Source organism: Apodemus sylvaticus, chromosome 17 (assembly GCF_947179515.1).
Source record: "Apodemus sylvaticus chromosome 17, mApoSyl1.1, whole genome shotgun sequence".
Lineage (NCBI taxonomy): Eukaryota > Metazoa > Chordata > Mammalia > Rodentia > Muridae > Apodemus > Apodemus sylvaticus.
Window position 1 is genome coordinate 47970776 of NC_067488.1, and position 22675 is coordinate 47993450.

A 22675-nucleotide genomic window follows, 5' to 3' on the forward strand; every position below is an offset into this window, starting at 1 on the left:
TGGGTGCTTCTCCTCTGTCCTTCCTCAGCTCCTCGTCCGTCTGGCAGGCCTGGGCTTGTCTCCTGTGGAATATGCTGTCACTTGCCAACGCTGTAAAGTCTCCCATCTCCTTAGGTTTATGGTCATCTTGTCGGTCATTTAGAAGCACCTGATGCCAGAGCCTCTGCTGTGCCGGAGCACATCCACGCCTGTGCTCAGGGATGTGTGCAGCCTGCTGGTGCTGGCCTCTGTTTTTGTCACACACCACCCCCCAATGGCCATTTCCCTGCAGCCTGCACCAGTGCTGGTGACATGGACAATCTCATGAAGTAGAAGGCCCCTTCTTTCAGGGCTCCTCTGTCCTGCCAGCTCTGTCTACAGCTCCCCCTTGGAGCAGGAGCTCCGTAGACTGGAAGCGGACAGACATCCTGCTTTTTGGTAGGGGGAAAGTAAGCATCCGCATGACAGCTGGTGCGAGGTCGCTTCATGTCTGACAGTGCTGGTAGCATAGATGGAAAGCTGCAACCAGGAGCAGGGTCTTAGAGTCGCTATTGTCAAATCAAATTTTTTAAAAAATGGTTTTTATGGTAACTGGTCTGGAGGTGAAGGGACTGCCTCTGCCCTTGGCTTTACCAGGGACTCGCAGTCTCGGACACAGGGCGGTGGCTCCCCTTTCATTTATTAGTGACTTCAGTGAAGATACTCAGATACGTAGGTGGACCTAGCTCAGGGAAGGCTAGGCCCCAAGATTTAGCAGAGGTCAGATTCAACAGATAATCTATTAAAGGTCAGTAAGACACACAAACAGCCTCTGTGTGGTCAGATACTGCTGAGAAGTGCAAGGGCTTCAGGTACCAAGTGTCGAGGCAGCCAGCAGCTGTGGCGGGTAGGTCGGAAGAACATGGTTGCGGTTACACTGGAATCCTCCCCGGGCTCATGGGGGTGGAGGGATGATGTGGGGCAGTGGGGCCTGGAAAGCAGCTGTCAGCACCAGCTTCCCAGAACATCAGGCAATGAGGGCCATTCCCTCAGAGGCCGGAGGATGGACACCCCTGGCAGAGGGGGCGATCAGGTGCACACTTGGCTCTTTGCTACCATGGGAACATCCAGCTGTTGGCACTTCCTGTCAGAACAACTTGGCAGAGATTTCCCCGATTGTGGAGATGTGAGTTTGGCAGTGGCATAGGTCTCAGCCCCTACTGAGGACAAGCTCTTGGGGAGCAGCACAGTGGATGGGGTTCAACTTAGACTGAAACAGTCTGCCGCTCCGGTGGGGCTCAGCTAGATGAGAGCATGGACAGACTCTCTCTCACTCTCTCTCTCTCTCTCTCTCTCTCTCTCTCTCTCTCTCTCTCTCTCTCTCTCTCTCTCTCTCTGTGGCATGTCTGTTGGGGGAGGTGATGGATGGAGGTTGTATGGCCACAGAAGGTCCGTCCATGCCTGTACCTGGTTCTGTGGAACCAGGCCTGACGGCTCACCTCAGGAACGAGAGACATTAGTTCACTGCTCATTTCTGAAAAGCTTCTATCCCAAGTTTCTGTCAGACTCCCCTCTGACACATGACAGAGTGGCTACAGTGAGCTGAGCAGAAGGTCAGAGCTAGAGCTGGACCTGAGGAGGGTGGGTAGCGCTGGTGGGTGGCTTTCTCCTGAGGCGTAGACCCTGCATAGGTCTGCCCATCAGGAGGCTGGCTGCCTGACTTCCTTCACCGTCCACATGTCCTTAGGGGGAAAAGATCCTAAGGATTCTCTCTTTTGCTCTCTGCTGACAGCCTGTGGAGAACCTTTGAGGAAGCACAGGTAAGGGGTAAGAGACCAAGAGACAGGCCAGGTCAGGCTACCAAGCAGGCCACCAGAAGCTTTGATTTTATTATTTGGAGTGCTTAATGCAAGTTAATCGGGGCTGGAGTAGCTAGGGGAATGGGAACATGGCGACTATGGAGATAAATAAAGGGCAGCGGTGTGTTACATGTGGACTGGGCTGCAGACAGGAGATGGGGAGACAGAGCTACGCACTTTATTAAGGTATCGCTGGAGCAAAGGGCGCAGGGCAAAGGTAGACTGTACAAGGCAGGGTTTAGTGTCCAGCCTGCTGCCAGCAACCCAGATCCTGGGCTCTGGGGCGAGGGCCTGTGCAGTGCTAACTCTGAGCCTGGGGCCTTGAGGCTGACAGGGCGAGAGGAAGGCCTTGCCTCTGGCTCTTTCCTGGAGCCCTTGCCTCCTCACCTGGGGTGGGCCTTGAGGTGGTGGGGAAGAACATGGGGACTCTCCTCAGTTAGGCAAGGGATGAGGTTATTGACAGAAGTGGTTCTGGGGAGCTCGGCCAGTTCCCACATTCAGATGAGGAGGGGGCGGAGAAAGGATCAGAGCTTAAGTAAGTGTCCCACCCTGCTCTTCACAAAGCTGTTCAAGCTGTCCTCGGTGAGTCCTTGGACAGAGCCAGCTCCAGGCTGTGAGGCAGGCCCCTGGGCAGCCTAGCTCTTAGGCACAGTGACACAGTTGCTCTCCATGGAGATAACGAGCAATGAGACCTCCTGCCCTAGCCCTTCCTGCCTCCCTGAAGGACTGAGAAGGACTTCTCAGGTCCCAGGATAGAGGGTCATTTCTGGAGATGGGTGGCCCCTCACCCTTAGTCTGGGATAGCCACCAAACTCCTCCTTCACCAGCTCAGTCAGGGCTTGGCCTCCAGAGCCGCGGTGGGTGGAGGTCATCAGGGCAGGAGCTGGCAGAAGCCTTCCTGCTGCTGTCAGCCTCTGCAGCCTCCTCCACTGCCGAGCCTGAGGCTGATGAGGAGCAGGGCACACAGGCTGGGGGAAGGGGTACTGGTGGTGACAGGGCCCCTCTAAGGTCGGGATAGAGTCGTATATACTGGCTGCTCCCAGTGTGTGGGACTGTGGGATTGGGGCCCTGAGGGGCTGGGGTCAGAGATGGCCGTGTAAAGGGGCCTCTGAGAGGGCCCCATGTAGGAAAAGGCTGAGTAGAGGCCAGAAGCCTGGCCTGCATGGCCATAATAGGGTCCTGAGGGCTGATGGTCAGAGTAGTCAAACTGGGGGCGTGAGATGGAGGGGAAGGCGGAGCCGTAGTGGGGCAGGCTGAGGGAGGTGTAGGCGATCTGGGAAGTGGACGGCTGGTCGGTGTAGTGTGGGGGTCCCTGGGGGCCTGTGGTCTCTGTCTTCACCTGGGCTTTGGCATCCACACCAGGGGGCGAGACCGTGGGCAGAGCCACACCTGGTGGCTTGGAGATCCAGGCAGAGTGTCCACTGGCCACAGCCAGGGCACTGCCCAGCCCATAGCCAGCTGCTGAGTAGCTACCCACGTGGCCTGGGTGCCCGTTGGGTGGCAGGTATTGGTCCAGCTCAGTCACATCAAAGGTCTCCATGTTGGACATTACCTCGTGGCTGATCTCCCCGATGTCCACGTTGCCGAAGTCGATGTGGGGCTTCCCGCCCTCCCCCAAGGAACGCCCATCCCTTTTGGGGTCTGCCTTGCCGGACTGCAGCTCTGTCTTTGGGGTGGTTGGAGGGGTCGGGGGGCCATGGCTCTGGCCTGGGTAGGAGAGAAGGGGACAAGGGTGATCAGGTTAGAGGCAAGTGGGCCCTAGAAGGCCTTGTGGCCTGTGTCCAGGCAGCAGGATGCTGACCTCTGAGGCCAGCTTCCTGTTTATGATGCCTAACGTGGCGGCCATCATCCTGGGCCCTGCCTGCTCTCCAGAATACCCTTGACATCTGTTGGTGACTCTCCCTGCTTAGCCCCGCCTGGCCTGTCCACTTTGGACTGTTAATCTCTTACCATGTCCAAACAGCACTGTGTCCATTTCAGTGCAGCCTCAAGGCTGCCCTGCCAGCCCTTGCTCCTGGGGGGCACTTAGCTTCCTGCCCCCACTTCTTTGCCTGTTAACTTTCTCATCCACACACCTCAGCAAATGCTCAGGGCACTGCTAAGTGTCAGACAGTATGCCAGATGCTGGGGATAAGCGGAAATACATTTCTATCCTGGTTCTAAAAGCTTTGCAGCCATGGAGAGACAAGAGGCCCAGCAGGCTCTAGAGCAGAAAGTGCTATGTGGTGTGGACTGGAAACTAGAGACGGAAGCCACCCACTGTCACAGGGATTTGGGGAATCTCAATAGGTGCATCTGAATGTCCCAGAGACTGTGAAGAAGGGATTATGTGTAAGCAAGGTGGCTAGACCGAGCATCCCATCACAGAGACACAAATCCACGGCACTGTGAAGCCATCGCTGCTGGAGGCCTCCGCCATCACACCGTGTCCAGTCCTTCCCCAGCCGAGCACGCTGAGCTTCAGGAAACCTTCCTACGCTCTGCCGTTTACTGCATGGCCCTTATGCAAACCCTCAGCCTTCTCCTAAGCAGTTTGTCAATAAAAAAAGCAGAGGTGAGACCCGAGAGCCCGCCCACTGCATCCTGGGGAGCACTCCTTGATTATAATCTGGAGTGGGGTGTTTCCTTGGAGACACTTTTGGACAGTTAGAAGCCGAGTCTCAAGGAGGCTTCCCCTATGCGTTTCTTCCTATCTGCTCCTCGCTATGGACAGTGGGCTCCCGAGTGGGGGCCATCTTCTCTCGGACTCCTGGTGTCCTCTCCAGGCAGCGCCTGCTGAAACATCGGACTCAGCTCATTACTCATGGCGGAGCTCTCCCTCCGCTCATGAGGAAGCCAAGCGCGGCACCCAGCAAGTCAACCTCAAGTCCTGGGGCCCACCTGGCCTCAGACTCCGCTGTGGAGCAAGCTCCTCTTTCTGGTTCCTCATCTACAGGAGAGAGGCTGCTCAGTACCCCACCATGCCGTTTTGGGCTGATTGGTGGGTTGGTAGAAGGAGTCAGTGCACACAAGGAGACCAGCCCGTGCCTGGTACACTGTTCTTAACGAGAAGAAAACACGAATGGGCCATGCGTGGCCCCCTATGGCATGTGCTAGCACCATCTTAGGGCGGGAGCTGGGAAAGGCAGATTTCTCCCCCCCCCCCCCCGTTTGATCCCTCCCCCTGCCCGTCTGTCGCTCTGTCTCTGTTTTTCGTTTTGTTTGTTTGCCTTTTTATTTCTTTCCCCTTCAAGACAGGGTTTCTGTGCATAGCCTTGGCTATCCTCAAATGCACAATGTAGATCAGGCTGGCCTCAAACTCTGAGATCTGGCTGCCCCCTGCCTCTGCCTCTGCCTCTGCCCCCTAGGTGCTGGTGCTGGGATTAAAGGTGTGCACCAACCCCCTGCCAAGCCCTCCTGGCCTTTGCTTCGCTTTGTTTCCTGGGTTGCTTGTTTTATTTTGTTTCACTTTGTTTCTTTGGCTGTTGCTTTTGCTTTTGTTCTGTTTTGTTGTCGCCATCTCCCTGTGACTACTCTGGTCTCTTCTCACCTCATGGCGGCCATGGCTCTCTGAACTGGCTTTCTCTGCCCAGCACCACTGTCCCCCCTCCCAACCCCCAACCCCCATAAGCTACCAGAGTTCCCCACTGAGCTGCCTGTCGGTTCAGTACTCCAGCAAAGTTAACCACAGCGCCTGGCCAACCTTGCCTAGGTCCAGCTCAGGCTAGACCACTTGCCACGGCCTGGCTTCTCCTTCCCCCACTGCGGACGCTGGCAGCAGCACACTGGACAGAACCCAGCACTCACCTGAGGGGTGCTCTGGGTTCCCATCTGACATGGGGGAGCCTTCTTCTGGGTGCCTGTGGTCCAGGTGGGCGCTCTTGTAGTGAGCCTGGATGGCGGCAGCCCCTCCCTGCTCCGCCTCCCCGCCTGGGCATTCGGCCTCCCCCTGGGCTGCCTTCCCGTTCTTCCGCCGCCGAGGTTGGTACTTGTAGTCCGGGTGGTCCTTTTTGTGCTGCATGCGGAGCCGCTCAGCCTCCTCTATGAAGGGGCGCTTGTCGCTTTCATTCAGCAGCCTGGGGGTGGGAGACACCAGAGCCAGTCTGAGTGCTGGAGCAACCAGGTAAGCTTCCCGGGCTGGGGCACCCAGAGAGCAGGGCGGGTGTAAGGCTGTGTGTGCCCTATGGTTAGCACCCAGATGCCACACCAAGGAGCCTCAGCCTGACACAGTGCTAATCTCTCAATGGCTGGAGGGCACCAGGGGCCGGCCCCTAAGCATGCAGTCAAAAGGGAGTTACAAGGGGCAGGTTTCAGTTTGAGGACAGGGAACTGGTCCCTGAAGCCTCCTGTAAGCAGGACTGGCTGCCTCCTTGACAGATGTGCTCCCTGGCAGTGGAGACTTAGAGAGGGGCAGTCTCTGGTACTTACTAGCTGTGTGTCAGACTGCGCATGCTACTTCTCTAAGTCCGAGTTCCTTCACCTACAGAATGAGGATGATAACGCCTGCTTCACTGGGTGTGGGGTGGCCAGAAAAATAGATATCTATGAAATGGCTGGGCCAGGGGGAGGGAGAGGTCTGGAGAAAACAGGTGCTGCTCTAATGGCGTTCACTGAGGATTGCACAAGAAAGCCAGTGGCTCCTCAACTCCACTACTGATTTGGTGAGATTTTAGTATGGTAGGACTGAGGGTTTTAGGGGTGAGTCCCCTTCAATATGGCGTGGGGTGGGGGCAGTGTCTGCAGAGAGAGGATCCTGTACTTGGGACCCAGCAGTGACAGGACAGAGGAAGCCTGAGTCTCTTCCCAGACTCTGGGACAGCCTGTGGCATGAAGAGGCCCTCATGGCAGTGCCCCCGCCCCTATCCAACTGCAGCTCCAGGTCAAAGGTGAAGGGCGATGGGGGTAAGCCTGGCTGCCCCCCCCCACCCCCCGGGTAAGAAGGACAGGGCGGGGTGCCATAAAGAGGGGGCAGCACAGATCTGTAGATTTTAGGCCCAGGGACCACTAGTCCACTTCAGGGGTTCCTCTTTCCCCTGACGTCCCTCCAGCACACCCAATTGGTGCCCTCTTCTCCTAGGCAACGGAAGACCGAGCCCCGTCTCCGGGCTGGTTATGCCAGGCGCTGTCTACTCGGTCGCAGCATTCCTCTGCAGCTTAGTTTGCTGCCTGCCCTGCATTCCGCAGAGGACCCTCAGGCTGAGCCAGACTCCGTAGGACCAGTGCGCTTTCGTCCACAGATGGAGACCCCAAGGCTAGGCCTGAGAAAGGACCGCATAGCGGGAGGGTGGGCTCTGCCAGTGTGGGCTCCCTCGCAGATGCTCCAGACGGGACACGGGACACGGGACACGGTACACCCTCCCCTATCGTTCGCAGTGTCCCCTGCCCCAACCGGAAATCGCCAAGAAAATGGTATGGAGTGCAGGAAAGGACAACACATACCAGATGGCGATGGTGAGCCCTGCCATCGCCCCTCAAGCTGTACTGCACCCCATCAGCCCTAACAGGAACCTGCTGGGGTTGCTAGGGTGCCAGCCCCAACCTTTGCTGCTCCATGCCAACTCTGGGCAGGGCTCCTCATCCATCCCGGCCCTCCCCACAGCCAAGCTCTACTCCTGTGAGTGCTCACATTCACGGCTGTCCTCCTCCTCCTCTGCTGCCCTCCCCTCCTCTCCCCCTCCCCCAGCTCAGTCCTCACTTGCCCCCACCTCTTGGTTTGGAATGGGTGGATGCAGAGTGGAGGCTGGTCTCCAGCCCAGTGGGCAGCTCCTAGAGGAACACTATTATAAGTGTCCTCCTGTCAGGCCAATAGCATAAGATGACGGGGCAAGAGCCGGGACGACTTGGGGCAGGGCAGGGCAGGCCGGATAAGCCCCTCAGAGGAGAAACATGGCTCAGCATCTAAAGGTCCCTCCCCAGATGGCATCCGGGGGTAGTGACCAGCCCCCCAGGACCTGGTTTCAAGTGCATTGACCCCCAGTCAGACAGGGCTCAGGTGACAGGTCCCAATCTGTTCTCCAGTTCTGTCCACCCAACTATTTACGCTCCTGATGTCCTTGGGACATGAGCTTGGGACAACTGTATTTAGACCCCTGGAACTACTGGCCAGCCCAGGCCACATTCAAGGGTCTTCAAGGACCCGCAGCCAGGGTCCAGGTAGCTGCCACCGGTTGGCCCAGCCTTGGCTCCTTGGCAGTGTTTTGACACCTCCCACCCCTGGGGCTGTCCTCTGCCAGGAGGGCTCTGCTGCCTTCCCTGCCCCCTCTGAGTGGTAGCTAGGGACAGAGGCAGTGGAGTTAAACTCTTGGCAACAGGCAGGCGGTGGAGGGACAGTATGGTCCATCTCCCATTGCGCTCGAACACACCTAGATGGACCTTGGGCAAGGAGCTAGCTGCCACTGCTGATCTTCAGCAAAGTGGGACTCTGATCCCACAGCGGCCGGCCATCCAGCTACTGCCTGTCAGAGCTGAGGGCTGAGGGCTGGGGGGAGGGGTGCTGGACCTTCAGCAAGCACATGGCCAGCCCAGCCCAGGAGGCTGCTCCTCGCCGATCCCTCTGATCTCAGGGAACCAATTGAACCAATTGCTCCTTCTACGGCTTCAAGCCTTTGGCCTTCATACCGGCCAGCAGAGTGGAAAGAGCAGGCTCCTCTCACAGACCCCAAGTCTCCTCAAGCATAGAGACCTCCGCTCTCCTGTCCTCTGCTCAGTCCCACCACTCCAGAGGGTAAAGTGTGTCCCAACTTGGCCGCTAGAGATAATGTGGGGATAACCTCTAAGAAGGCTGGTGACCGGACTCTGGCCCTGGCTCTGTCACTGACTGACCCAGGCCATGTCTCTCTCTTGGGCCTTTCTCCTGGACAGTCTAGTGGGGCAATCAGGTGACTTCAGCAGTCTAGCATCTGCAGGAGCCCTTGGTTCCTTTTGGGTGCCCAGGGAGCCTGCAGTGGATAGAGGTGCCCCACATATCTGTGACTGGGCCAGGAGAGCATGGGGCTCAAGATGGCACCCTGGGAAAATGTTGCCATCGAGCCTTGAGGTCAGCCTAGGCAGCCTGGGGCTCTGAGGGACCCTGGCAGGAAGCAGGCTTCCTCCTGGCTAGGGTGCTCGCCTCCAGTTCTTGAGCCTGGGGGAGAGGTTGCTCAACCATTGGGTGGAGCCCAGGGAGGGAAGATGGCGCTGGACAAAGTGGAAAAGAGAGTGTAGCTCAGGGACACAGCTGGAGAGGAAGGCCTTTTTGTGTGCCCTCTCTCCTGGGGATAAAGAAGCCTTCAGTCTAGAGGCTGGGGTCAGGAAGGTTCCCCAGGGCAGCTGGAATAGGAGACCCTGTGGTAGCGGAGTGAAGTTCCCGCTCTGCTCTCTCTGGGTTCCTTGTTTTCCTTGCAGAGCCCCCCACTCCACCCCGACTCAGGCTCTCCATCTGGTTGCTTCAGTTTCTCAGCATCTACAGCTAGACCAGCTCCCTCCCACAGTTTCCCACACACTCCTGACCCCACAAACGGTGGCAGCGGCCGGGCACACTCCGAATACGGGACTGAGTGGCCTTCTTTCTGGTGAAAAGCTGCCCTCCATGTTGCCTTCCCTGCCCACCACCCACAGAATTCCAACCACGAGGGGGCGCCTTCCCGCCCGCCGTCCCAGGATGGGGAGGCCCAGCCTAGGCCGCTGGGGGTTCTGAGTTCCAGAGTGGGCAGCCAGAGGAGCCCCCACAGGGCCACTTTGGGTGGATGGGTGAGTGAGATCGCCAAATCTGGTCTTCCAAAGAGACCAAACTTCCATAGGTTGGTTTCCCCTGGGAGAGAGAGGCCTGGGCGATCCTGTTCTGGGGTCCCAGGCTAGCCCTAATGCCAGTGAAGCTAGGGCCTACGGGGGCTTGGGGCGGGACAGGGCTCACCTCCAGAGCTTGCCCAGCGTCTTACTGAGCTCAGCATTGTGGAGGTGCGGGTACTGGTCAGCCAGCTTCCTGCGTGCCGCCTGTGCCCACACCATGAAGGCGTTCATGGGCCGCTTGACGTGCGGCTTGCTCTTGCTGGCACCGTTGACGCGCACGGGCATGGGCACCAGCGTCCAGTCGTAGCCGCTGAGCACCTGGCTGACCGCCTCGCGGATGCACACGGGGAACTTGTCATCGTCCGTCTCACCGTCCTGCTGTTCCTTCTTGACCTTGCCCAGTTCGCCGGGCCCCGGGCTGGCTCGCAGGCCTGAGCCGCCGCCGTCGGGTCCCAGCGACGGCGCGCTACCTGGGGACAGGCAGCGGGGTTCCTCCGAGCCCACGGGGCTCAGCTCCACCTCTGATAGGTCTTGCTCCTCGGCCATGTCGCTCCCGGCCGCCACCGCCGCCGCTTCGGCCGCCTCCCCCGGGCCCGCCGCCGGGGTCCTCGTGAAGAGCCCAACGCCCACCTGGATGGGAAGGAGGGCGCGATGGAGAGGCGCTGTGCGCCACCCCGGGCACGCGGGTGCAGCCCCGAAGTGGCGGCTCTCCCTGCCTGCGCTAAACCCACTCGGGCCTGGGCCCGTGCACATGCCCGACCCTAGGTGGGTGCGTCCCGCCTCCACCTCTTCCCACCCCCAGATCCCAACCGTCTCTAGGTGTGGGGTTTTTTTTTTCATCCCCCGCCCCAAACCTACTTTTGGGTGGAGATTTGTTGATGGAAAGGAAGAAAAACGGACCTTTTATTCGGCTCTAATCCGGGCCCTTGGAATTTCCCACCTTTTCGCTCACCTCTCCTTCCCCTCGTCCGCCCTGACAGTCTAGGGAAGCAGGGTTGGGGGACTCCTGCCTGCCTGCGGGGTGTCAGACTCTCCCACCGCAAAGCAGGGGTGACCCAGACCCCCTGATGGCAGTCCGGGCCCAGGGGGAGCGGTGCGCACTCACCTCCTCCGACCTCTCCTCCAGTCTGGGGCTCGTCCTGAGGAAGTGGAAAACCGTGTCCCAAGGTGTGCGGTCCAGCTCGGGGCTGGGGAGTGACGCTGATGGACTGGGAGGGAGGGGCTGGGGGGCCCTGAGCTTCAGGCCACTGCCTTGTCTGGACGGAGCCTGAATCCTCACCACCAAACACCCTGGCTGGACAGCCCGAGACTGACTGAGCCGCTGCAGACGGCTGGGGAAGGAAGGAGGGGGAGGGGAGGGGGGAAAGGAGGGAGGGAAGGGCAGAAGGTGGAGCCTCCAGCGCTGCCTTCATCCCTAACACCCAGGACGCCTCCACTCTGCCCAGCCCCCCCCACCCCAACCCCAGCCCCAGCCCTGCGGCCCGCACTGCTGCCTAGGCCCGTCTCCCTGGACTCAGCTTGGGTTTGGGGTCTGGTGTGAGAGAGGGGTGTTTTAGATCCGGGAAGGTTTAGAGAGATACAGGTGGCACAGTCAGAACCTGTTGCCTGGGCCCCTAGACCACTGCCTCAGGTGGCGGCTCAGGCAGTTGACAAAGGACTGGAGGGAGGTGTGAGGAGAGTGGGTAACTTGGAAGGGTCGCAGCCTGTGTTGCTTCATTTGAGAAACCCCACAGAGTCCCACCGTGTGCTAGGCACCGCAGCCCATTGATCTCAGACCCTCACCTTCTCCTGCCTTCTCCAACACAGCCGACCCCATGACAATGAGGACAGCAGCTGGATAACCTTTCCCAGTACACATGCCCCAGATTCAATCCGTGATCCCTTCTCTCTGAGATCCTAGCAGCCAGAAGGCTGGACTGACTGGCCCAGGGTAGAGACACAGGAGGCTGAGGTAGGGTGGAGTGTATACTCTTCAAGAAGGGTGAGGAGGGCTTTTGCGGGGGTGGGGGTGGGGGGTTGTGTGTCTCACTTCCATGCTGGGAAAGGAGTCCCAGCCCTGGATGTGGTGAATTCCCTCACTCTCCCACACTGAGAAAAGACAGGAACTGCGCTGACTCTGACAGCCCCCCCCCTTTCTGCCCCTCAGGCCTATTCTTTGTTCTCCCTCCCATTGCCCCAGGCTACCCTTGATCTTACCTCTCCAGCCTACTGTCACTTTCCCTTCTCAGCGAGGGCAGCCTTTCCTGGTTGAGTGGCTAGGTGGAACCGGGGTGCCCACGGAGGGACAAACAGCCCCACCACTGGCAAAGTGTGGCTTCTCTGTCCCTCTCAGCTAGGCAAGGCCCTAGGCCCACACCAAACAGGTACCTTCTGGAGCTGGGTCGGAACCGGGGTCTGGAGCATCAAGGCCTCCTGACTGGGAAAGCCCCGGGGGTGAATGGTGGGACACAGAGAGATAGTCACATGGGGCAAAGGCATGTCGAGGGGGTGGCAGACATTGGTAACACACACTCACACATGCTCGCGTACACACAACCAGCCAGACAATTGGGCCAGTGTGTCTGGGGCTGCAGAACCCAGTGAATTAGGAGTTTGATAAGGGTTTTCTCTTTCTCTCGCTCGCTGGCCTTGGACAATCTCCCCCCAGTTTTCCTCGACGCCACCCCCCGGCGCTGCCAACCCTCCTCCCCCCGCCTCCCTTCTCTTCCCTGTGCCCAGGCTCTTGTTCGGGGCCTTGAAACAGTGAGCTGTCTTTGTTCGAAATACAGGTGAACGGCAATCATGTGATTAACACACACGCACACATAAAAAGCTTTTTAACAGCGCCCGCCCGGCCTCAGAAGCGCCCAGAGAGAAGCCGCCTTGGATGGACAGAGGGACAGAGCAGCGAGCATCCGGCCAGTCGTGTCCCGGCTCCCCTGCAGCGGTCTCCAGCTGCTGTCTGCCCGCTGCCCGCTGCCCGCCTGCCTGGCATCTCTCTCCCGGTGGGTGCCTGTTCATCCCTCCACCCTTTGGTCCCTCCTCTTGGAGGGAAGGTCCTCCCTGCTCTTTGTGTGTCTGAAGCTGAGCCCAAGACCCTTGGGGCATAGAAGAGTGCTGGGGGGGGAGGGGAGCAGTGGGCCCAGGGTTAGGAAGCCAGCCAGGAGTGGTGGTCTCACAACCCTCTCTAGTCCCCTGCCACTACTTTCTTGGGCCCAGCTGCCAGAAAGGTGTGTGTGTGTGTGTGTGTGTGTATAAGGACCACACCTGGTTTGTGCTCCCTCCTTGTCCTCCTGAGTGCTGTGTTTGGTTGGACCCTGCCTACCTACCTGCTGAGAGGTGGTACTGAGGCAGGCTGGCCTCTGGAGGGCACGGAAAGATTGTGTGTTGGCTGAGGGATTCCCCCAGCGAGCAGGACATTGGTGAGCAGCAGGCTGGCAATCGGATGCCTTTTGCCTTGTTTTAGGCCTTAGGGACCAGTTTCTTTTCTAGAAGGGGATGGTAAGCCCTCCCCGCCTCCATTTTCTCTACAGAGTAGAGAGATAGGAAAGTGTATGTGTGTGTGTGTGTGTGTGTGTGTGTTTTGAAGACATCAAGCCTTGGAGACATGGGGTGACCAGGAGGGCCAAAGCTACCATCTGCTTCTTCCCCAGCTGACAGCTAGAGGGAGGGGCTGTTTAACCCTCCATTCCTGACTCTATCCCGGGGATGCTTGTAACCTCATGCCCCACACCCTATCGAAGCTGCCGGGAGAGGAGGGCTCCTCCCCACCATGTGTGAGGGGTGGTACTGGTGTTTGTTCCCCAGCAGAGGGCCAAGGGCTGACTGTGGTGGAATCCAGGCTTCCCGCCACAAGCAGAGGCCTATCAGGAGCTTTCAGGGTCCTTGGAGAGAGTCTCACATTCCCTCAGAAGATGGCCCTTGGGAGGAAGAGGGGATCCGAAATCCTCCAGTCAGATTCACAGCTCACTAGTGATACAGCCAGGCAGGGTCACCTCAGGTCATCAGTGCCCTGGGGTGCTATCCTGCCTGGCAGCAGGCTTCACGTGGTCCTCAACCCGAAGCCCAGGCTCCTCACCTGTTGTCACATGTCAGAGGAACGTCCTCCTTCCCAGCCTTGGAGGGAAGAGTGGGAAACCTGCCGATGGCAGAGCCATGGGTCTTGGGAGAGAATGGTTCTAGGAAAGTTTGAGCCTTTGCTTGAGCCTCAGTGTTTTTGTGTGGTTGTCTGTTTTCCAGATCCCCTCATTAGGACAGGGATAGGACAAGATGAGGGGACCCAAGGAGGGCATTTACCATCTCTGATCACAGAAGTGTAGACCACATCTGGAATCCCCGTTCCCTCTCATTCACTGTCCCAGGTCTATACCCTCGCTGTGCTGGATCCTGGGCGGGGTGGGGGTGGGGGTGGGACTAGCTTGATGATTCTCAGTCGGGAGGGGCCTGAGGGTCTCTGCATTCCTGCCAGCGTTGTCTCCTGGCACCTGCTCAGGGCTTGGAATCTTACAGAGGCCTCACTATGCAGCCCCGGCTGGCCTTGAACCCTCCGCCCCCCTGCCTTAGCCTCCTAAGTAGGTCGGACTGCGGACAAGTGTGCCCCACCTCAGCGGGCTGGAGTTAAAACAAATGATGAAAGTCGGAATCTCCAGCAGACTGGGGGCCATTTAGTGTGAATTTCTGGAAGGGAGAGAGGCAGGCACACTGTGTTTCTATCTTTCCAATTCCCTTGGCAGGCTTTGGTTTCCTTCGGGGGGTCCCTGGGGCTCCAAGGCTGGGAAGGGCCCCCTGACAGATCCAGAATCTCTAAGAAGAGCGGGCAGGTCTTGAACACTGTCACATCGAGATGTCCAGGGAGTTTGAGGGCGTGGCAGGGGAAAGGCCTGTGGAAGGCAGAGACTGAGGGCTAGAAGCCCTGACATCCAGGCCTCCCTCAGAGCGCCGGCTTGCTCTTGGGAGTGTCTGGGGTGAGCATGCGTGTACCCTTGAATGGTTGCTAGACCACCCCATCTTGGCAAGGCTGTGTCTTCCTCCATTTGGGTATAGTGGTCACAATGTGGTGTCAAGGAGAGTCTGCCGTTCATATCCATGTGGCCCTGGGCAGATTATTCCAGGAAGGCTGGGATTTGGTTTTGTCTGTACAGTGTTGGCAGTTTTGTACGTTTACTATCTATAGCTGTAAAGGATGCATGTGTACACGGAGGCAGCAAATAACGCGCGCACTCACACTTACTTGGTAATTGCAGTAGAGTGTTCACCAGAGAAAATACTGCCGCTGCTGGGTTAATGCTGAGAGATGTGACACAGCCCCGGCTGTGGACCACCTTCAGAAATCAGAGGTGCTGCTTGCTTTTGTAGTGTTGGGGAATGAGACATGGAATCCAGGCCTCAGGGACTCCTATACACCAGGCAAGCACCCCTCTCCAGCCCTCACTCACCCTCGGGAACTTCTCAAATACCTCTCAAACCCCAGCTTCAGACCTGTGAAAAGATCTCCACGCCACACCTCTGTAACAGGGACTTCCAGAGTCTAACTACAGAGGAGAGGGTGAACCCGGCTCAGAGGGCTGCTGATGTGTGACTCTACCCTCTGCCTGAATCTGCTGTCCTTATTCACCAGGGAAACAGAGGCACGGAGAGTCTGAGGGAGGGGCCTGTGCTTAACCGACCAGTTTTGAAAGACTCCTAATTGAGGCCTGGGTTTTAATTTCTCCAGTGTAGTCCCCCAGAGCTGTCGGCTGCTCCTACACTCCAGGCCTAACCACAGGGCCAATCCTTTCTTCTCTCCTGCTGGGCTGGGCTATTGACTGTGCCCACCCAGCCCTCTCACTGGCCTCTCCTGCCGCCTGCCTGCTCCAGGTCTAGTCCAGCTGAGAGACCATCTTCTGGACACTTTTTCTGGAATTCTCTCCCTCCTTCCTCCAGTGGAGAAGTGTGTATATGTGAATGTGTGCTTCCTGTGTCTTCTGGCCCATGCTGGTGGTCAGGCCTGCTGTCCTTCCTATTGCCCTCCGAGGGCAGGCTTCACTGGTCTTGGTGACCCTACAGCCAGCGTGCCCTTCTGCGCTGGTCCTTGAGTTTAGTCTACTCAGGGAGGGGAAGAAAGGGAGGGGAAGAAAGGGAGGCTGGAGCAGGCAGGCAGGGCTTCCTGGAGGTGGAGGGCCAGTGTTCTGAGGCAGAAAGATATGTTCCACGACCTGGCCCAACAGGGGTTCTGGCACCGCCCTGTTTCAGCTCTGAGCTGGAGGCCATTCCAGAGGCCCAAATCTTCCTTCTTCCAACTCCACCCTCTCCGGGAACAAGGAAGTTGGGGCTGGTGCCCAGTGCTGCCTGGGGCAGCCTGGCCTCTGCCCCCTTCTTAGAAGCCCTCAGAGACGGAGACTGCCCGTTCCTGTAGTCAGACTCAGCTGCCCAAAAGCCCTTCCTGCTTTCTGTCCCGAACAGCTCAGTGGCTGTGGCCTTTGTGACTGCCTTCTGTGCAGGGCAGGGCATGGGGCCAGGAGCTGGCCAGGAGGTGATGGGGCCAGTCCTGGCATTGGAGTTCTGTTCAACCATACCAGCCTAGAACCCCAGAACTGGACATAGCCAAGCCCTCCATGGATGGTCTAGATGGGAACCACGCCCCTGGAGCCCACGTGTCTCAACAGCTGCAGATGCCTGGGTTGCCCTGGCTGCCTCCCTCCCTCTCCAGGCCTTAGTCTCCGTGTGTAAAATGAGGGGTAGGTAAGATTTACCTTAGAGTCGTGTTAGCCCATGTCCTGCTTCAAAACAGAAGGCCAGTGCCCAGCCTAGTGCTCCACATCCCCGGGTCTGTCCTGAGGGTCAGGGTCATGGGCAGACTCTACACTGTCCTACAGAAGTCTCTGTCTGTCTGTCTTCCTCTTTCTTTCTTTCTTTCTTTCTTTCTTTCTTTCTTTCTTTCTTTCTTTCTTTCTTTCTTTCTTCCTTTCTTTTTGTGGTTTTTCAAGACAACTTTTTTTTTTCTGTGTAGCCCTGATTGCTCTAGAATTCACTCTGTAGACCAGGCTGGCCTCAAACTCAGGGAATCACCTGCTTGCCTCCCAAGTGCTGGGATTAAAGGTGTGTGCCACCACTGCCTGGTGCAGTAATGTGTTTCCAATGATGTGTTGAAAGTTTCTGGTTCCAGAGTTAAGAAATTGCCTTTTGTTTAAAACCTTAACCCTTCGCCTTTTTGTGTTTTTGTTTTGGAGGCAGGTTCTCCCTGTATAGTTCTGGGTGTCCCGGAACTTACTGTGTATAGACTAGGCTGCCTCGAACGCACAGAGGAACCCTCATCTTTTTGTTAGTGCCCTTGTTCTCTCTGCATTGCCCTGGCTAGTCCAGGATTTGCTTGCTATGTAGCCTAGGCTGGCCCTGAGTGCACTGTCTCCTGCTTCACCCTCTGGAGTCTGAGATTACCACACATACCACCACATGCCACCGTCTTTCTCTTTACTAAGCACTGTTTTGGTGGGTGATAACCTCACCATTCCAGAGAGGACAGGTTGCAGAGGGTGGCCCTGGAGGCACCTCAGCGCCTGAGCAAGATGTGGCTTTCCCCAGTTCTGCCTGGTTTGACATTTGCTGGTCAGGCCTTGTCCACAGGGCTCGGTGCCCCTCCTGTCTTCAGAATCTTCACTTTTCCATAACTATTGCATCTGTTCTCCCTCAGGCTCCTTTCCTCTGACTGGACTCCGAGCCCTTCCTGCTTCCTGTTCTCCCCCTGCCCGTCCTCCACTCAAGAGCAGAGGGCAGAGGGCTGGGTTCTCGGTTCTCCCAACCCCACGCCCAGCTCGCCGAGCTCCCAGCCTCTGCCCGTGGCCAAGTCCACCCTCCCACCCCACAGGCCTGCCTGTCTCCTGACTCCTGCCCTGCTTCCCCACTCATGGGGCCTTATCTCTTTTGGTTGTGACCTCACAGGTTCTGTTCCCCTCCTCTGTGGGGCAGCACGGTGGAGATCTGAAGTGAAAGGGGGACTCACCCGCAAGTGGGCGGCGGTGGTCGTTTGGGGGCCTGGGAATGCCTGAGCTAAGCACCCAAAGTGCACAGCCGTGGGTGTGAATTCTGTGTGCCCATTTATCTGTGCTTTCTCAGCAAGTGGCCTATGAGCTCTGTCTCTTTAAACTACCTTCTAGACTGAGGTAGGGACCAAAGCAGATCATGTTGGTAGGCATTTAGCAGGCCCTTGGATCAGGGTAGGGCCTGCCAATGGCGGCCACTCTTACTAGCTCCTTTCACAGGTGGCTGTTGATTATTTTGACCTTCACAATGGCCACTACTGCTTGTCCTGTCAAAGTGCTTCCCTGGGGGTGTCCCTGCGTCTGTTAATCTGGACAAAGTGAGGTAGGTCACAACCCACTGAACCACACAGAAAGGTGACAGAGGTCATGTGATTGTCTGGTTTGGGACTGGACATCAGTGTGAGACTTGCCTTCAGGTCTTCTGAGGACATACCCAAGGGCTCTGCTGTCTGTAGGGTAAGAGAAGAACTTACAGATTTACTGGGAATGTTATTTATTCACTCACTCATTCATTCATTCATTCATTCATTCATCCATTTGCAGATCCCCAGATACTTTCTAGACAACATGATACTGATGTGCACAGCAAAGGAAGGCAGAGGAAAGGCCTGGAGCAGAGGACAGGGCTGTTCATACAGGGTAGGCTGCGTGTGGCCAGCGAGGGTTCACGTCTTTCTAGTGCTGCCTGTCAGTGGCCTGGGCAAGGGGGTCGTTGAGGCGGACAACTGACGGCTCCCCACCTGGGATTCCTTGACATTTTTCTCAGTCACTCAGGGTCCAACCTAAGACAAGGTTGCCTGTGAGAAAGCCCAGGACGCTTGCTCGGGTTTTTTCTTATTCTCACGTGCTTTACCTCTGCCCCCAGAAGGGAAAGTGGAGTGACCAGAGGTTTTGGCATGTATGTCACGTTGATGATGTCACTCTATAATGAGAAGGGAGCTGAGTGGTGTAGAAGTGTGGGCACTGGAGCCACAGTGTCCAGAGTTCAAGCACAACCTTTGTCCCACTTCCCAGGTCAGGTCACCCAATCTCCCTGCCTGCGCCTTGATCTTCTCATCCGTAAAACGAGGATGGCGACACCTGTCTTATGAGACTGTTGCAAAGGTTAGACAGGAAAGAGGAACAGCGTGTACTCTGCACAGTGTTGGGACAAACCTGGACGGGAGTTTGCCTTCTCTGGGTCACGTGGACTGTGGGTTAGTGTCCGGCATTCACCAGACACAGCAGCCTAGAGATGGGCTATAGATAGACCTGGGCCATCATTTCTCTTCTGGAGTGAAGAGGCCCTAGGTCCAGAGCAGGGTCTGTGGGACAGGCTTAGGAGGTGTTCGTGCATACAACAAGGAGCTGTGCCTCGCAGGGAGTGATCAACCGAAGCTTACACCCACCCACCCCAGGTCCGTGTTCTGGTTTCTTGTCACACACCCTCCCCACGGCCCCTGTGAGTCAGAGTGCCAGTGTCCATTTGGGGCTTACATCCAGAGCGCATCCTGGAGACTCTTTCTTGGCAGATGCAGTGGGAAGAACTGTGCCTGACTCTGCTAAGGTCCCAACTCCTGCTCTGTGAGCCTTGGAGAAGCGAGCTGGCTTTTGTAGGTGCATCCCTTCATTTAAGCAAGGAGAGGGGCGCCTGACAGAGCCGGGGGGCTCTGTCATATACAGCATTAGGAACCCTCGGCTTCTACAGGGAAAGGCAAGCATCTGGCTTCATCTCTCACCCAGGCGGCTGTTTCAGGGCTCAGTGTGTAACCCTACTACAGGCATTCGTGTTTGCTGAGTTCATCGACCATGGCGGTATCTCACTAAAAATCCTCGTCTCCCTGCCTCCATCTGATGCAGCCCGGTTCCTCCCAACCCTGTGGGATGGGACCCACTCGAGTGCGCCCTCCCTGCTGGGCCCTTGCTTAGGGCTCTGGTCAGTCAGGCCTACGGCAGGAGCCCTGACCCACTAGGAGCCGAATTCCCTCTGAAGGCACGTGTGTGACTTTTTGTGGCATATTGCAACTTATGTTTTGGCATTTCTACATGGACCGTCTTTCCCCGAACGAACGGAATTAGTCATTAAATAAAGGGGTGGGGTTGGGGAGGGGAGGCCTGGGGAGCCAGGAGGAGACCCAGGCTCCGCCCAGATCCCTGTGTCATGGTGGCCGCTGATTTGGGTCTAAAGCTCTTCTTTTTCTGGAGCTGGGGCCCTGGAATGGAGCACAGTGTACTGAGGAACCAGGCTCCTGGGATCTTAACTCAGGGACGAGGGGACAGAGATCTGAACTGCTCCCCCTTCTCCCCACCCTCAGGCAGTCAGGAAGGACAGGGCAGATCTGTCAGCCTCAGATGCCACCCCCCCCCAGGGGACCCAGCCCTGAACCCAAGGAGTCAGTGCAAGGCGGGGGGGGGGGGGGACAGGAAGCCCCCTGTGTCATCCCCTCCTCCCTTCTGTCCCGCCCTCCACCCCCATTCTGGTGAGAGCTTGCAGCCCCAGGCCTTGGCACTCTGAGGACGTGGGTGGGGATGGGGGGGTGCATGACAGAAATCCTATTCCTACCCAAATTTTTCCTCTCTGGGTTTTTGGGTGTCTGCTGCCCCAGCGGCTCCTGGAGTTGTGCCTGGACCTTGAAATAGAGAGATGGGAGGGAAGCTCAGTGGGCATCAACCCCTGGAGCCCACCCTGCAGGAAGAAGAGAGGCCAGAGCCTACGAGCTTCCCAGGAGGCCGGGGCCTGTTAGAGTTGCTCTGTGCCCTCAGGTGGGCACAGCTCTTCTCTGGCCACTGCTGCCAAGGTAGCCCAAAGCCTGGTGTCACAACAGTCTCTCTGGGGAACTTGTAAATGGAGATTCCCAGGCCCCACTTGGACTTGCAGAATTGGGGAGAACTCTGTAATTTTAAAAGCTCAGCTCTGAAGATGAACCTGGCAGGGATATTTTTGGAAGCATACTGCTTTCAAAGTCCTCCTCCCCAGCCTCAAAACTTCTACCTTAGGGCCAGGCTGTTCCCCTGGGCTGTCTGGGACGGGGACTGGGCAAGATCTCTGGGTGACTTCACCTGCTTAGACTCTGCCTCTTGACGCTTTCTCCATTTCTTTCTGTTTTGATTTTTCTCTGTACTGTTTTCTCTTTCTGCCTCAATAGTTTGTTCTCTTTCTCTCTCTCTGCCTTTTTTTTTTTTTAAGACAACATCTTTCTATTTCTATAGCTGTTGTTTGTCCTGGTCTGCCCATGTAGATGAGGCTGGCCTTGAACTCACAGAGATCCGCCTGCCTCTGCCTCCTGATCAAAGGTGTGAGCAACCTCTCTTTTGTTTCCCTTACTAGTCAGTCTTAAGTCTCAGCCTTATGGTTGTCTCCCTCTGTGCTTCTTCTCTTTATCTGGTCTCTTTGCCTTCCAGGCCTCTCTCTCTCTCCCTCTCTTCTCCCTCTCCTCCCCTCCCCCTCTCTTTCAGGTTCTTCTCTTTTCCTGTCACTTCTTCCTGTCTTTATCTGTTTTTCTCTGAGTCTCTTTCTCCATGTTTCTCTAGGGTGGGGGTGGGGCTGCCTGGGGTGGGGGTTAGAGAGCTCTGGGAAAAACAACAGCAACAGTAACAACAACAACAACAACAACAACAACGAGGTAGCCATGGAGTGAGGCGACAGGTTGGATGGATCAAGCTTCCTGTGAAGGGCGCCAGAGAGAGCAGGCCTCAGGGTTGGGGCTGAGCTCTAGGCCCGCCCTCCCTCCCTGGCTCCACGTTTCCACCTTGCCTCTCTCCAGGCTCCCTGTGTGCCCAGGGTCACCCGCCCCTCCCTTGGCCTGAGCCGAGCACCAAGCTGGCTTTTCTCATGTCCAGCCCCGCTTCCCACCTTTGGCCCCTTTGCTGACTGTCCGGGTCCCCACAGCACTGCTGTCCGCTGTTGACAGGACACAGGAAGGGAGGAAGGCCCGGCCTGCATGCATCTGGGCCTGGACGGTTCAGGCCTGTTTGTTAACAGTTAAAAGTCGGGGATCCAGGGGTAGGGCAGGTTCCCCGACTCTTTCTGAGTGAGCTCAGGCTGACTTGCTCAGGGGTCCGACAGCCAGGCCCCACAGATGAGAGTCACAGAGAGGTGGAGGGCCAGAGAGTGAGGCAGGAGGAAGGAGAAGCTTTGTCCCTGGGAACTGTGCTGGGCTGTTCACTTGCAAAGGGGAGGAGGCCATGTTCTTCCCTCTCTGGGCCTCAGTTTCTCCAAACAGTACAGACAGCAGTGGTTGGCAGAGGTGGTGTTTGAAGCCTTACTCTCTTCCAGACTCTCTTTGAAGTCTTTATTCACAGAGCAATTCCTGTCCCCCCCTCAGACTTCCCCGACACCAAGCTTAGAGGATCCAAACGGCAGGGCAGTATCTCTCCCCAGCACCCATCCAATTCTGACGTGTTTATTACTTAATCCCCTCAGAGCTATCTTTTTGTGAAGGGCCTCTTGATAGTACCCCCCTGCCCTGGGGAGGTTGAGGACCTTGTGCCTGGGTATGACTATAGAGACCTTCTGTCCACAAGGGCCTGAGGGAAATTTGGGTATAGAGCAGGGGTCCATCTCTCAGATGCTGGCCTGGGTCTCCTTCCTCACCCTGGGACTTGATTGCAGAAGCCGTGGGTTGGAAGTAGCTCCTGTTCTCCCAGTCCTCCGGTCTACTCTGGTCCCTTCAGAGGCACAGTCCGGAGAAGGGTTAAGTCGGGAACTCTTGGGATGGCTCTGACCATTCCTCCGGGAGGGAACAAGGGCCCTATTCTCTGTGTGGGAATTAATAGCAAAGAGTCACTGGGGTGTCATTCAAGCTCCCAGAGGAATGCAAGGGGGGAGGGAGGAGGAGGAAGGGAGAGAGAGAGAGAGAGAGAGAGAGAGAGAGAGAAGAGAAGAGAAGAGAAGAGAAGAGAAGAGAAGAGAAGAGAAGAGAAGAGAAGAGAAGAGAAGAGAAGAGAAGAGAAGAGACAAATGGAGGCTTGAGGCACAGATATCAAGAGAAGTGCATGAAGCCCTGCTGGTCACAGTACCCCTGGCATGTGGCTATAATGTCCTAGGACAGAGCTTGTCTCCAAAGACAAGTCTATGTCCCCGCACAGCAGGGAGACCTGGGCTTGCTGTCCCTCACCAAGGGTCTTGTTTTTTAT

At 57.0% G+C, this 22675-nt stretch overlaps 1 protein-coding gene across 1 annotated transcript; it reads right to left on the minus strand.

The window, feature by feature from the left end:
• Positions 1-1858: 1858 nt before the first annotated feature.
• On the minus strand, positions 1859-10877 carry Sox10 (SRY-box transcription factor 10). Its single transcript, XM_052161299.1, has 4 exons — positions 10669-10877; positions 9688-10193; positions 5604-5872; positions 1859-3524 (listed from the first exon to the last, which is right to left on the minus strand). The coding sequence occupies exons 2-4, from the start codon at positions 10107-10109 to the stop codon at positions 2821-2823; spliced, it is 1395 nt and encodes a 464-aa protein (XP_052017259.1). The 5' UTR covers positions 10110-10193; positions 10669-10877; the 3' UTR covers positions 1859-2820.
• Between the last annotated feature and the right edge of the window lie 11798 nt (positions 10878-22675).